Source organism: Alosa alosa, chromosome 1 (assembly GCF_017589495.1).
Source record: "Alosa alosa isolate M-15738 ecotype Scorff River chromosome 1, AALO_Geno_1.1, whole genome shotgun sequence".
Classification (NCBI taxonomy): domain Eukaryota; kingdom Metazoa; phylum Chordata; class Actinopteri; order Clupeiformes; family Clupeidae; genus Alosa; species Alosa alosa.
Window position 1 is genome coordinate 43,152,914 of NC_063189.1, and position 14,663 is coordinate 43,167,576.

The 14,663-nt window shown below is 43.7% G+C and overlaps 1 protein-coding gene across 1 annotated transcript in view; it reads left to right on the forward strand.

The window, feature by feature from the left end:
* LOC125292580 overlaps nucleotides 1-14,663 on the forward strand; it is a 43,458-nt gene that overhangs the window by 21,103 nt on the left and 7,692 nt on the right. Inside the window, exons 41-52 of the mRNA XM_048239988.1 lie at nucleotides 4,943-5,020; nucleotides 5,491-5,582; nucleotides 5,702-5,783; nucleotides 5,958-6,095; nucleotides 6,416-6,548; nucleotides 6,655-6,770; nucleotides 6,969-7,115; nucleotides 7,309-7,422; nucleotides 7,739-7,867; nucleotides 8,346-8,504; nucleotides 13,977-14,138; nucleotides 14,613-14,663. The exon at nucleotides 14,613-14,663 is cut by the window's right edge and continues 112 nt beyond it. Coding sequence (XP_048095945.1) covers nucleotides 4,943-5,020; nucleotides 5,491-5,582; nucleotides 5,702-5,783; nucleotides 5,958-6,095; nucleotides 6,416-6,548; nucleotides 6,655-6,770; nucleotides 6,969-7,115; nucleotides 7,309-7,422; nucleotides 7,739-7,867; nucleotides 8,346-8,504; nucleotides 13,977-14,138; nucleotides 14,613-14,663 — 1,401 coding nt within the window. The remainder of the gene's footprint in view (nucleotides 1-4,942; nucleotides 5,021-5,490; nucleotides 5,583-5,701; nucleotides 5,784-5,957; nucleotides 6,096-6,415; nucleotides 6,549-6,654; nucleotides 6,771-6,968; nucleotides 7,116-7,308; nucleotides 7,423-7,738; nucleotides 7,868-8,345; nucleotides 8,505-13,976; nucleotides 14,139-14,612) is intronic.

A 14,663-nucleotide genomic window follows, 5' to 3' on the forward strand; every position in this document is an offset into this window, starting at 1 on the left:
GGATTTTGGATATACTTAGCATGATAACGAGTTCGATGGGGAGCAAGAAAAACGCTAATCCGATGAATTCTAAACTAGCCTGTTTTTAGCCGATGCTTCCAAAATGCTAACACTGGTGGCGATAGGGCATTTTTTCATGGTAAAAGATTGCTAATTATGACCGCCCGGCTTTTTAAGCGGGCGGTCATATAGGTTTAGTCAGATTTTTTTTTTTTTTTTTTTTTTTTTTTTTTTTCGCATGTCCAAATTTCCGTCAATGATTCCGGGACACTGAAAGACGGGGGTAGACAAAACTTGGTGGGTATGTAACCCCATATGGATAGCATGGAACCATCGTTTTCGTTTTGATCTGTAGCCCCACGCTGGACTGCACCCCGAAAGGAGGGTAGGGCAGACACAGTTTTCTGTGAATATCTCGAGAACCGTAAGGTTTAGGAGGACCACCTTTTTTTGTATGTTGATCTCAAGGGGCCATGTCAACCCATTCCATAACCACTCATTTCATGTATAGCGCCACCTAGTTAAACACAAAAAAGTAAAAATGAGGTGTTGTAATTGTAGGTATCTGTGACCTAACATAGTCAAAACTGCACGAAATTGGAAGTGTAGGATCATTTTGACACCTTCTGAATGCACGCCAAGTTTCGTGGAATTTTGTTCATGGGGGACCACACAATAAATGAATTTCTGTTATATTACACCAACTGGCCTGTAGGGGGCCGGGCACAGTTTTCTGTGAATATCTCGAGAACCGTAGGGCCTAGGAGAATCAACCTTTTTTATGTATGTTGATCTTAAGGGGCCATGTCAACCTATCCATTAACCTCTCATTTCATGTATAGCGCCACCTAGTTAAAAATTAAAAAGCAAAAAATTAGGTGTTTTCATCTCAATATCTCTGGCTGACAAGGTCAAAACTGCACGAAATTAAAAGTGTAGGATCATTATGACACCCTCTGAATGCATGCCAAGTTTTGTGTACTTTCGTTCATGGGGGGCCTTACAATAAAATAATTTATGTGTACATTTAGTGACGTACACCAACAAGGATTCCCGGGACACTGAAAGACCGGGGTACACAAAACTTGGTGAGCATGTACCCCACATGGATAGCATGGAACCTTCATTTTTTCGTTTTCATCTGCAGCCCCCGCTGGACTGGACCCCCGAAAGGAGGGTAGGGCAGACACAGTTCTCTGTGAATCTTTTATGGTATGTTGGTCTCAAGGGCCCACATCAATCTGGCTCATAATCACTCATTTGTGATTTGCCCCCGTAAAAAAATGAAAATCAGTAGGATTAAAAGAAAGCCAAAATAAATATTCATCATCATCATCATGGCTGCATTTTCAGTATTGGCGAGAAGTAGTCGTTTGTCCACTAGATGGCGATCGTTGCAGTGAGGCGTAATTTTGTTGGAAGTTAAAAGTGGGTTGGAAAAACAATGGGACGCTTCATACAAGGACTGTAATTTACCGCAGCGAACATCTAATAAGGATAGGGCGATGTTCACATGAAGTGTAATTCCCATTTCTTCTTGAAGCCGAAATAAATCTAAGGATGTTTATCGGACATGCTTGGTTTTACTGCAGGTATGCGTTAATCTTGTAATATCAATAAGGACCTAGGTAATGTTACCATTAGCGTTGGTTGAGTGATGGAGGCATTTGATTTATTGCATTTGTAGAAAACTATAAATGCGGTTATACCAAGCAAATGTATAGCAGCACTGTTTGTATCTTCGACTGTCATTTATTGCACGTGCTACAAAATCATTCTGTGCAATGGAAGATTTACCAACGTTACAACGGTCTGATACAGTTTTGCCTATACATGCGTGAGACTGAGGCGCCTGTTTATTTTGTTTTAAGTGCGTGCAGGGTGTGAGAGGGGAATCGATGTGCTTTGATTACAGCTTGGTAGTTGTAGTCTGTGAAATTAAAAGCACGTGTGTGTGAAGTATCCAAACAATGACACCTTCATTTCATTATGGCTGCTTTAGCAAAACACCTTAAGCTACTGTGTAGTGGGTCCCATTTAGAAGTGGCTACTTCATTCGGCTTTCCTTGACTCATGGAGCTGCGTGAATGTTATTACAACTTTTAAGCCACGCGATATGACAGTTTAAGTCCGCTTGATACTGTAAGGCGTAAGCCATTGGTTTCAAAGGAGATTTTATTTGTGTCGCCAGCATAGCCTATTGACAATTTATGTTGTCAATAGGCCTACCTTATAATCCTACATGTAGCTTAGGGAAGCTAACAACTTTCTATTAGGATCTAGTTTGTTAGTTACCGTTTTGTCATAACTCCCTGATGCATTTTGCATTTAGAATAGCCAGAGCGTGTATATCTCAATCGGAAAATTAAACAATATCGGGTGCCTATGGACTAGGCTGGGTGAACCCAGCCTGATCTGCCCGCTATTTATTTTTTGATTTCTTAAAAGATTGAGCTTGGTCTGATGAAAGCCAGACTAGCCATGGACCTCAGTTAAACAATGCAAGGGAACATGAATCAGCCTATATTTGCACTAACAATAACGGACAAAAGCTCTTCAACTTTGGCCCGTTAAAATGTATGAACAGTCTAGCGGCGCATTTCATCAAGGCCCATTTGGACATGTCAGTTATTTGCACCACTGGTTAGATGTAAAACAGCATTTCGTTTCAGACTAGGCTACTGTTACTTAATTTGTGCATTAACAATAACGTTTCAGACTACTGTTACTTAATTTGTGCATTGACAATAAAGTATTACATGAACTAAAGATGACTAAAATCTTATGTAGAAGAAGAAACATTCACAAAAATCCAAAATGACCTTTGTTTTTGATAGCTGTTGAAAGCGGCATGGAACTGACAGAGAAGTTTTTGTTTATAAATACATAAAAAATAAATAAATAAATAACATTATGCTGATACCTTTTGCTTTTTCCCAAATACAATGTAGCCTACAGGTGTAAGTGACCTTTCATCAATCCAGTTGCAATGGATGAACTGTGATGAACTGCCCTACTTGTGATTGTTTAGAGATTTTAAAGGTTTTATAACAATTCTACATCTTCTTTGGCTATTCTACAATCTATTCACCTTTTCAGCACCAGTAGGGTACTTTTCTGTGCAGCCGCACACACACTCAGGCATGCCAAACAAGCATACACAAAAGTTTCAAGAGTGGGGGATGGAGTAAAATATGGAGACAAATTGAAGTGTGATTTATTTTCGCGGAACGGATGTACAGGACTGAGCGGCGGTCATATTTTGTACCGCTATGCGGTACATCTAGTTTTAAACCATTTACGAGGCTCAAAATAGTTGGACACTTCTTTGGAAGTGTAATGAGGGTCATAACATAATAAAATGAGGCATTGACAACTGTAAATGTACAAATTTATTTCTTAAACAGGACTGTAAACAGTCATTTGCCAGTCGGTGCCATCTTGAAATTAAGTCAACACAGATCTTGCGTGTTTTTAACGGAAGTACAGTACTTCCGTCAAAAACATGCGAGATCTGTTCCCAGTCGAGGTACGACTTGCTGGGGAACCCGCACTGTACGCCGGCGACGCGGGTTTGATTCCCACCCGACTCTCTCTCCCACTCGCTTCCTGTCATTCTCATTAAAGGCATAAAAAGGCCAAACAAATATACTTAAAAAAAATAAATTAAAAAAAAGTGAGATCTCTGTTGTTTCAAGATGGCCCTGGCCGGCAAATGACTCAAGGTATTGGACTTCAAGGCTGCACTGTGACTGTCGACTTCAAGGCACCTAACCCTAACCCTAACCCTAGTGCCTTCCATGCAGCGCTGCCTGGAAGACGATGCTGGGGGCTTAAAACACCAAACACCACTGAGCTCGCACTTTGCCCAGCATTTAAATTAGATGCCTATGGCAGTACTGTTACCCCTACTGTACAACAGTACTGTTAACCCTGCAGCAGTACTGTTACCCCTGCTGCAGTACTGTTACCCCTGCTGCAGTACTGTTAATCCTGCAGCAGTACTGTTAATCCTGCAGCAGTACTGTTACCCCTGCTGCAGTACTGTTACCCCTACAACCGTACTGTTAGCCCTGCTGCAGTACTGTTACCCCTACAACAGTACTGTTAACCCTGCAGCAGTACTGTAACCCCTGTTAATCCTGGACCTGCAGCAGTACTGTTACCCCTGCAGCAGTACTGTTGTTAACAGAGGCATGACTGATGGTATTTCTTGCTGTTTCAAGTGTATGGACATAGTAGAATATCTCATTAAAACCCACTGTTCTCCCATAAGACCAGTTAGACTCGATTTCAATATCAATTTATAGAGCGCCAAAACATTACACATGCCTCATTGGCGCTTTACAGAATGTTAAGCATTCAGAGAGAGCCCATGAGTAACAGGGGCAAGGAAAAACTCCCTAGAATTCTCCTAGAAATACATAGAGGAAGAAACCTCGAACAGATCCACGACTGAAGGGCCTGACCCATCTGCCTAGGGTCAGTTACAGGGCAGTAAGGTCTGTATACAAGATAAATGAATAGGTTTGTTAGGTGTATCTATTCCTACTACATTCTCCTATCATCGGCTTATTTATCAGACTTTGTAGCATATATTTTGTTAAGGAGGCTGAAACGTTTCATTTTGAACGTTTTGAATCTCTTAATATGATCTTATTCTTCAACCATGGTGCTTGATGAAAGGATCTCAGCAGATGATCCTGCATGTGCTGACAGTGCAAATCAAACAGAGTGATAATGGCTTTCAGAGGGGTGGAGGAGCTGCAGTGTTGTTACAGCGGGCCTCACTGCCCCCTGGGGCAGCTCACCCGCTCCTCTCCGCTCCGCTACACAGCCGCTGTGATGCCTGCTAGCCTGAGGAAATACCTCCGTCTATACACTCTGCTCCCACTTCAAAAGCGAACTGAGCTGAGGGCCTCGGGGGGGCTTGTTTTCACAGGTGAATTGCACTGGAGGGATCGTTTCAGACCACCTGCTGGGCCGGTGCTCTGGACAAGCTGTAGACCAGACGCTGGAGGTACTGGGCTTTCACTTGAGAAAGGATATGGTGGGGAGGGATCCAGGGCTGGGGGGTGGAGGGGTAAGATATCATTGGAACCACCAGTATCACGGTCTGTGTAGCAAGACATGTATGGAGAAGATGAAAGTGTCAGTGATTGATAGATACCAGTTGTTAAAACTGACTAAAGCTTTGCTATTATACCATTACTTTTTGTCCCCACGCATTTCACTTTTAAATCCTCATCCAAGGTAAATGAGAATGATCCATTAACAAGAATAAAATAGACCATTTAGTTTTAGTTCAAGCAGTAAAATATGTTCATGTTTCAAAGCATGCATTAGAGTAACTGAAATGAAATGGGAGAGATGGCCCCATACTATGTCATGTTATAGTGTTCCTTCAGCAGCATTCTGTTCATCATTTCTGTTTTACTTTGGATTATTGTGAAGGTCATTTTGTGTATGTGTACTGTACATGGACTACAGGCAGAGATTTGGACTAATCTGACTGGATTTCCTGTGTGTGTGGACTCTGAGCTCCTGGCAGTTACCGCACATGGCCACTGGATTCCCACTAGGTACACTGTTCTGTTGAATATATATTTCAATTAAATCATTGTAAATAGCCAAGATGAATGGAAGTGACCAATTTAAATGACTGCAATGCACACTTACCACTGTCACTTACCACTTTCAGTAAGGAACTGGTTTTGAGTGTTGCCAACAACATTTCAGTGTTGCAGCCATACCTACCAGCCAAGTTTTACTGCAGATCCCAGGTATCTTTGTCTTCCTTTGCGAGTGGGCATACGAAGTTGTGTGTGGGTGTGAGTGCGTGCGTGCGTGCGTGCTTGCGTGCGTCTGTCTGTGCAGGGTCATTGCAAGGCTAATTCATACCTTGCAATATTGGTAGCATGAAAAATCACCCAAGTCTCTACCCTGTTCTTGTGCAGCTTAACCACACAGGGTCTGAGGTGAGTGGATCCACCCAGCTCCAGACACATGAGCGGATGCTTACTGCACATGGAGAGTTCACCTACACTGCTGCAGGTTTCAGCCAGTCGCTGGTGCTTAATCACACTTTCCCTCAGGTGAGAGGCCTTCACAACAGCACAGTGGCAACCATATGACATTACTCGAACATTGGGGATTCGTGCATGGAGTCCACTACATCGATGCCATGTTTCCCCATATTAGCCTGTTGTGTTATTGTTATCCTTGTGTGCAGTGAAGATAAAGTGTATTCTTTGTGTATGAAATATTTCTAATCTCTCATTCTTGTGCTTTAGCCATAAGTTAGTGCATTCTTGTCTTTTAACCATAAGACAAGATAAGTCAATCCATGCATGACTGTTGATCATCCACCATCTCAGTTTAATGTCTCTTAACTTAATTTAATGCTTTTTACCAGCTGATGTTTGTGCCCCGGACAGCTACAGTAAGCACCCTGTATGAGAGGGGGAACTGTTCCCATGTGCTTCAGCACCAAGCAGACTGGGCGGGTATGGACCTGACACCCTCCAGCCCAACCACTGCCCACCCAGGTACAGTCACGCGCTGACGGATCTGGATCGCTTGACATGAAGCAGGTTGAATATAATGCTTAGAGAAGAGCACACGTAAACATATTGAGTGTCTCTGTCCCTGTAGCCCAGGGGCTCTCTCCTCCACGTGGCTGGGGTCTGGATGTGAGGCTGGAGAGAGCCCTTAAGAGGAGGTCAGCAGACTTGCTGCTTGGCTGGACAGCTCAGGGCAAACACGAGACAGTGAGTGTCACTATACTCACTAGTACTGTTCCAGGTTATTGGTTTGTTGGGTTAGGTGTATGCTTGTCCTCAAGTGTGTGTGTGTGTGTGTGTGTGTGTGTGCGTGTGAATGTGCAGCTGCTGGTTGTAGTGTGTGCTTGGCCTGTTATATGAGCAGTGGATGTTTGTCCAGTGAGGTGAGTGTGTCTGTGTGACCAGGTCCAGGCTGCGGGCTCCTGGGTGAGAGAGGGAGCACAGTCACAGGGCTCACTGGAGCTGAGGCAGCCCTTCACCCCTACACTATCCCACCTCTACCTGCACACACACTCACAAGAACTTGGGAACGAGCCGCACAGCACCTATCAGGTATACACACACACACACACACACACACACACACACACACACACACACACACACACACACACACACACACTTTCTTTTTCTTTCTGCCTTTCCTTTTTTTCTACTCCTTTCCATTTTCACATCTGTCTTTCCTTTTGTGTCCTCTGTGTCTTTCCGCACCAAGTACTCCTGTGTCCTGTAATTACTGCATTAGGCCATGTTGTCCTGGGACAGAGGAAGGCCTGTGAATGTTTCCATGACAATAAGCCAACACTCCCTTGAGAACTCCAGCCGGGGCCAAGCATGTTTTTTCTTCATACCTGGACAGGTAAAAACAAAAACACCAACATGTCTGCTACAACACAGATTGATATCAGTAGAGGCTTGTGCTGAATTGTAAATAAGATCACCCCCTCTGGACTAACATAACCATATATTTTGGAAAGAATGAAAGACAGATTCATTTGACTAGATGATAAGCTGTCATTTATTGTGCCTCAGCTGTAGAAGTATTTACATAAGTAATTTGATGGAAAACACTGGCGAGATAATCCATACCATAGATTTGATTGATTGATGTATTGACTGTCAGGGGTTCACAGATGTGTTGCCTGTGCTGTTTCGTCTTCTTTGTGTTGTCTCAGTTGCAGGCGGAGCGCCACCTAGTGAGGATGCAGGGCTGCTTGTCGGCAGCACGGGAGGGGCAGTCATACACCCAAAACGCAGAACTCCAGTGGAGTGACAAGAGAATCACACAGAGCATGAAATACCAGGTATCATGAGGGTCATAAGAGGTGCTGTGTCATCCCAGAACAGCAGGAACACACCAACGATTTATGGGATAGCCATATGTTGTGCTTGAAATTTGAGTAGAGTCAGCAAATAGTGCCTGACTGTCAGCATGGCATTCATCATTGTGACGATGGGTTAACACTGTATCCATTATCATGACTCATGACTCAGTCAGTGATGATTTATTTAGTTTGGAACTGCAGTCACCACAGGGGAATGTGAATTATCATTAGTCTTTACAGTAATGTATTTATGTCTTTAATTCAGCTGTTCTTACTGTGCCGATTCATCAAGTCAAACTACAGTGTAGAGTGTGCATTTGATGAAGGAAGTGACTCCTGTTCTGATTATTCTGTTAATGGATTTTATATGAAGTGTCTCTGCTACTGATTAATAGTCGATTATTCTGTTAATCGTACTTGTTTTCCTCTGTCCTGTATGTGTATGTATGTGATCCAGATTAGGCCAAAGGCCATGCACTCTCTGCAGGTGGAGGTGGGAGCTGAGCAGGTCTCACCGTCGCCCTGCCCCACCCACCACCTCCTGGCCCAGATCCACACCAACTGCAGGGACTCGCTGGAGCACCACCTGCTGCTAGGGCTATGTCCTCCCCGCCCTGTGAGTCTCAGAGGACCATAATGCTCCGAGGCATTGGTCACTAAATCAGACTGTCCGCCTACGCTACTCTCTCCAAACCCTAAGACTGCGCTGCTCTTACCAGGCTGGCTTCCTCCCTCAGGCATGTCAGTAAAGGGAGTGGCCTAGTAGTTGAGGGGCATCAGCTGGTGAGATAGTTACAGTTTTTTCTGATTGCTTAAGCACATTTTTTGTTACTATTGTCTATTTTTGCAAAACTCTACACACAAATAGGAAAATCTTTCACCAAATCAGCAAAACATTGTAGTTAAAAAAAAGCTAACACACCTTGCTTAACTCTTCACACCTTCGTAAAAATGGTGTTTTCGTATCAAACAGTAAACAAAAGCCATCACAATAATAAGCACATAATGGGCCAACTACACACTGATGGTATGGAAAAAAAACACATCTGGCTTTTGCTTTATCTGTGCACAAGTGATATGTTGCACCCTGGCGCATGGCGCAAAACTCGTTTTCCACTCGGCGCAAAGTGTATTTTCTTATTTTGCACGCTTATTTTTTAAACAATGCGCCCAGGGGTGTGGCAATTAACAACTTAGGGAGTGGCTTAGCGCATTGTCTAAAAATCGCTATTATACACCTGGTCAGAAGTCTATGGCGAGTTGTTTATATGTTATTTAAGAGCGTGTTGTCAACAGTCATATTGGCGGGTGCACGCACCATCCCTCTATCATCCATGAACGCACACCAGTGCACGTCCATGCAAAACATTACAAATTGCACGATTACAATGGGAAACATAATTAGAATAAAGATATTACGAAATACTGTACATCTCATGATGAGTAGTTATTCACCATCATTTGCAAATTGGTAATGGCGGTTAAAAAGTGATTAGGGGAGGGAGAGGCGTATGGAGCACAGTTGAAGACGACTGTCACGAGATATAAGCAACTCCTCTGCAGGATAAATGTTGTTTTATTCAGTCATTTGAGCAATATTAGGGTAAGTGTTGCTTTTTCCAGCCTATGTTTTCGATGGTAACCCATTGTCAGTCAATAATAAAAGTAACTGCATATAACTGTCTTGTCGTTGACTGACACCATGGTGAAGTTAGTTTCACTTTGCCAATGAGTTCAAATAAGTGAGGAAAAAAATAATAGAGGAGTGCAAATGCGTGAAGGCTATGCTAGGTTTTAGTAAAGCATGGTTTAGTGGAATAACTATTCCATACGGTCTTGCAAGCAGCCTCCTTCAAATGCGCCGTTGAATGTCAAAACCGATGCATTTATTTGACATATCGCGCTTTGCGCCGTTAAAGGGAATGACAGATGTCATTCTCATTGGTTTAAATGATGTTACGCCCCAAACAAACTGATTGAAAAAAACCTAGGAACACCTTGTAGCGCCATGCGCTCGATGTTTGATAACGAAAACCCTCCCAATGTGGACTGGACAGCCTACTAAATTTGAATAAGCTTTTGACGAGTGACGATGCGCATTAGACTGATCATGATAGGGCCCTATGTCAGTTTGAGGTCATACTTTTGTCATAGTTCTGTAAACATACAGGGATCCAAACTTACTGTAAAGTATTGGTGTTTATTTACACACATCAAAACAAACACAAGTGTGTTTTTCCAAGTCAAAACGCAATAGCAATTTCACCGAGAAAAGAAAATCAGTCTACATCATGTCGTCTCTCTCAAAATTTCATCTACATCACATGCAATGTCCTCTAGTCCAAGGCACCGGGGAAAATATATTCTGAAATGCCGTATCCAGGCCTGACATGATGCCTGGTCAATATCCCCACATGTAGACTGATTTGTTTTGCCTGGGAAAGGGCTATTTCTTCCTCTTCTTACCCTTCCTCTTCCCCCTCCTCATCCTCCTCTTGCTCCTCCTTGTCCACTTCCTCTAACTTCACCTCCTTGTCCTTATCATCCTCTCCCTCTCGCTTCTTCACCTCCGCATCCTCTTCCTCATCCTCTTCCTCCTACTTCTTTACCTCCACGTCCTCTTCCTAGGCCTCCTCTAATTCTCACTCTTCTTACTCTTCCTGAATATCACTGAATATCAATAAAACCAAGGAAATGGTAGTGGATTACAGAAGGCAGCAGCAGAACTACAGTTACACCCCACTAATGATCAGCGGGCAACCTGTAGAGAGAGTCACAAGTTTTAAATACCTTGGTGTCCACATTACTGAAGACTTAACATGGACTGTTAACACTCAATATGTTCTGAAGAAGTCCAGACAACGACTCTACTTTCTTCGTCAGCTAAGGAAATTCAAAGTTTCTACATCCATCATGAAGGCCTTCTACTGTACACTTCAGTGGTTGAGAGTGTTCTAACTGGTAGCAGTATCACCTGGTATGGGAACTCCACAGTTAGAGATTGTAGTACTCTGCAGAGAGTAGTGCGCTCAGCTGAACATACTATAATAACTCAACTCCCTGCTCTACAAGATATCTATTCCAGAAGAGTACTCCTAAGAGCCCAAAAGATTCTAAAGGACTCTTCTCATCCTAACAATGGATTATTCCTACCGCTGAAATCAAGAAGACGCCTATGTAGTCACAAAGCCAGAACTGAGAGACTCAGGAGAAGTTTTTATCCCCAGGCCATCCGAACTCTGAACTCACACTATACTGACTTTGCACACATTCACTCCTCAGCACTCTCAAACATTTCCCAACTCTGAACTCACACAATACTGACTTTGCACTCATTCACTCCTCAGCACTCATGACCCCCCTCCCACACACACACACACACACCTACAAGACTTTTTTAGCACTTTTTACATCCCTCTCCTTATGCTACAGACCTTTTATTTATTTTCTTATTTCATGTCACGTCAAAACACACACACACACACACACACACACACACACACACACACACACACACACACACACACATATCTGACTTTCTCCAACTTTTGCACATCTCCATAGAACTTTTTATTTATTATTTTTGATTTCTCCTCCATCTACCCATGTCCTTGATTGCCTAGCCTTTCTGCCCCCCACCCCCCCCCCATCCCCAACACACACACAAAAAACACACACACTTACATCATCACTGTCATCACCTCACATACATACAGCACACTGCTTGCTACAGTAAGCCTCCTCTACATACTTGCTGCACACTGCCCCCCCCCCCTACATACACAGCACATTGTCTTCAGGATCTTCTCCAACACACATCCTCTACATACTTACAGCACACTGCCCCCGCCTGCCCACACACACACTACACACACACACACAGTCACTGCTCCACTCCCCTCCCGCCCACACACACATCTTCACTGTCATCACTCACATACATCATACATACAGTACTCTGCTTGCAATAGTTCTAACTGGTAGCAGTATCACCTGGTATGGGAACTCCACAGTTAGAGATTGTAGTACTCTGCAGAGAGTAGTGCGCTCAGCTGAACATACTATAATAACTCAACTCCCTGCTCTACAAGATATCTATTCCAGAAGAGTACTCCTAAGAGCCCAAAAGATTCTAAAGGACTCTTCTCATCCTAACAATGGATTATTCCTACCGCTGAAATCAAGAAGACGCTTATGTAGTCACAAAGCCAGAACTGAGAGACTCAGGAGAGTTTTTTATCCCCAGGCCATCCTAACTCTGAACTCACACTATACTGACTTTGCACACATTCACTCCTCAGCACTCTCAAACATTTCCCAACTCTGAACTCACACAATACTGACTTTGCACTCATTCACTCCTCAGCACTCATGACCCCCACACACACACACACACCTACAAGACTTTTAGCACTTTTACATCCCTCTCCCTATGCTACAGACCTTTTATTTATTTTCTTATTTCATGTCACCTCAAAACACACACACACACACACACACACACACACACACACACACACACACACACACACACACACACACATATCTGACTTTCTCCAACTTTTGCACATCTCCATAGAACTTTTTATTTATTATTTTTTGATTTCTCCTCCATCTACCCATGTCCTTGATTGCCTAGCCTTTCTGCCCCCACCCCCCATCCCCAACACACACACAAAAAACACACACTTACATCATCACTGTCATCACCTCACATACATACAGCACACTGCTTGCTACAGTAAGCCTCCTCTACATACTTGCTGCACACTGCCCTCCCTACATACACAGCACATTGTCTTCAGGATCTTCTCCAACACACATCCTCTACATACTTACAGCACACTGCCCCCCGCCTGCCCACACACACACTACACACACACTCTCACACACAGTCACTGCTCCACTCCCTCCCACCACACACACACATCTTCACTGTCATCACTCACATACATCATACATACAGTACTCTGCTTGCAATAGTAAGTCCCTTTACCATACTTGAAGTACACTGCCCCCTCTCCCCTACATACACAGCACATTATTTCATCAGGAAGCTATCTCCAACACACATCCCCAACATACTTACAGCACACTGCCCCAATTGCCAGTACACAGCACATTGTCTCATGAGGAAGCTTCTCCAACACACATATTGCACACTGCCCTCTCCCCACATACACAGCACACTATCCCATCTCCCCTGTCATCCCCAAACACACTCACAAAGACCCTGGCAGTTGGGTTAGCCCCTTGAGCCGTGGATCTGCCCAAAGGTTTCTTCCTTGGTAAGGGAGTTTTTCCTTGCCCCTGTTTCTCTTGGGTGCTCCTTGTTCGTTCCCCCATCCCAATCCTCCCCCACCTTTCTTATGCAGCCCTTGCCACTTAATCTACTAAACCCCCTCTTCTACTGCACTTTTTACCCCCATAAATGCACAAATAGGCTGACACCAGACATAATTTCACTGCATTTCTTACTTCCAGTAACTATATGCATGTGACAATAATCTTCCTTGTATCCTTGTATCTTCCTGCTCCCTCCATTGTACTCCCCACGGACAGCTTACCTGTGGCTTATTTACACTGCTTAGGCTGCTTGCAAAGTGAACTAATTATCTAAAACAGTTTTCACATGAGAAAGTGCAAGAGAGTTGGCAAAATAGTGTAAATAATAGCCATACATGTATATAGATTTGCTAGGTGTGTGTTGATCATTTGGAAATTGAGTGTGAAGCAGTGAGTTGTACAGTTCCGCAAAAAGAGTGCTGTGCCTACAGTTGTGCAAAGTGTGTGTTACAAAATGGCAAACTGAGTGCAAAGCAGTGTTTGTGCTTTTAGTTTTGCAAACTCAGTGAGTGGTTTAGCTATACAAATTAATAGGTTTAGAAATTAGTGTTTAGTGTTTAAGCATTCAGAAAAAACAAGCGACGATGGCTCAGCGATGCCCGTGACTGCTTCTCAGGGAGAGCTGAACAAGCACTAGAAACAAACGTATTCTCAACATAAATCACTTTTAAGCGATTTTAGAGCGACTATGAAGCGTGCCATATGACATGTGTAATGCAATGTGGTTCCTGCTGCCCTGCAGGCCCTGTCCTGGTCGGGGAGCCACCGCCTCAACCGGGGGAAGGAGGTGTTCTACAGCCAGACGAGGCTGGCGGTGTCCGGACAGCCCCAGCTCAGCAGCATCACCCTGGCCCTCACCAACACCTCCACCACCCAGCGCACCAACTTCTCCATGCTCACCCAGGTACAGTAAGGACTCCCCACCCATGTACAGGTGCGGAGTTCTGCTCACGAACATGAACATTGCACAGCAGTTAACAGTCATGCAAATATGCCATGCCAACATGTCTGTGTCCACCATCATGTATAGTAAACAAGGTCAGTTATCTCTAATACAAAAAAAAACTAAAAAAAAAAAAACTTCCTGGATTTCACTTAGCTTTTATGATTTACTTGTGACATAGACATTGTCCTTATCTTATTATATGAATTGCTGGAAATGTCAATAACTTTTAATATAGATCATGTTGTGTGTGTGTGTGTGTGTGTGTGTGTGTGTGTGTGTGTATGTGTGTCTGTGTCTGTGTGTGTCTGTGTGTGTGTGTCTGTGTGTGTGTGTCTGTGTCTCTGTGTGTGTGTGTGTGTGTGTGTGTGTGTGTGTGTGTGTGTGTGTGTGTGTGTGTGTGTGTGTGTGTGTATGTGTGTGTGTGTATTGCAGTGGCAGATGGGTAACTGGAGTGTGGAGGCGGGGGGCTGTGCTGTGTCTTCT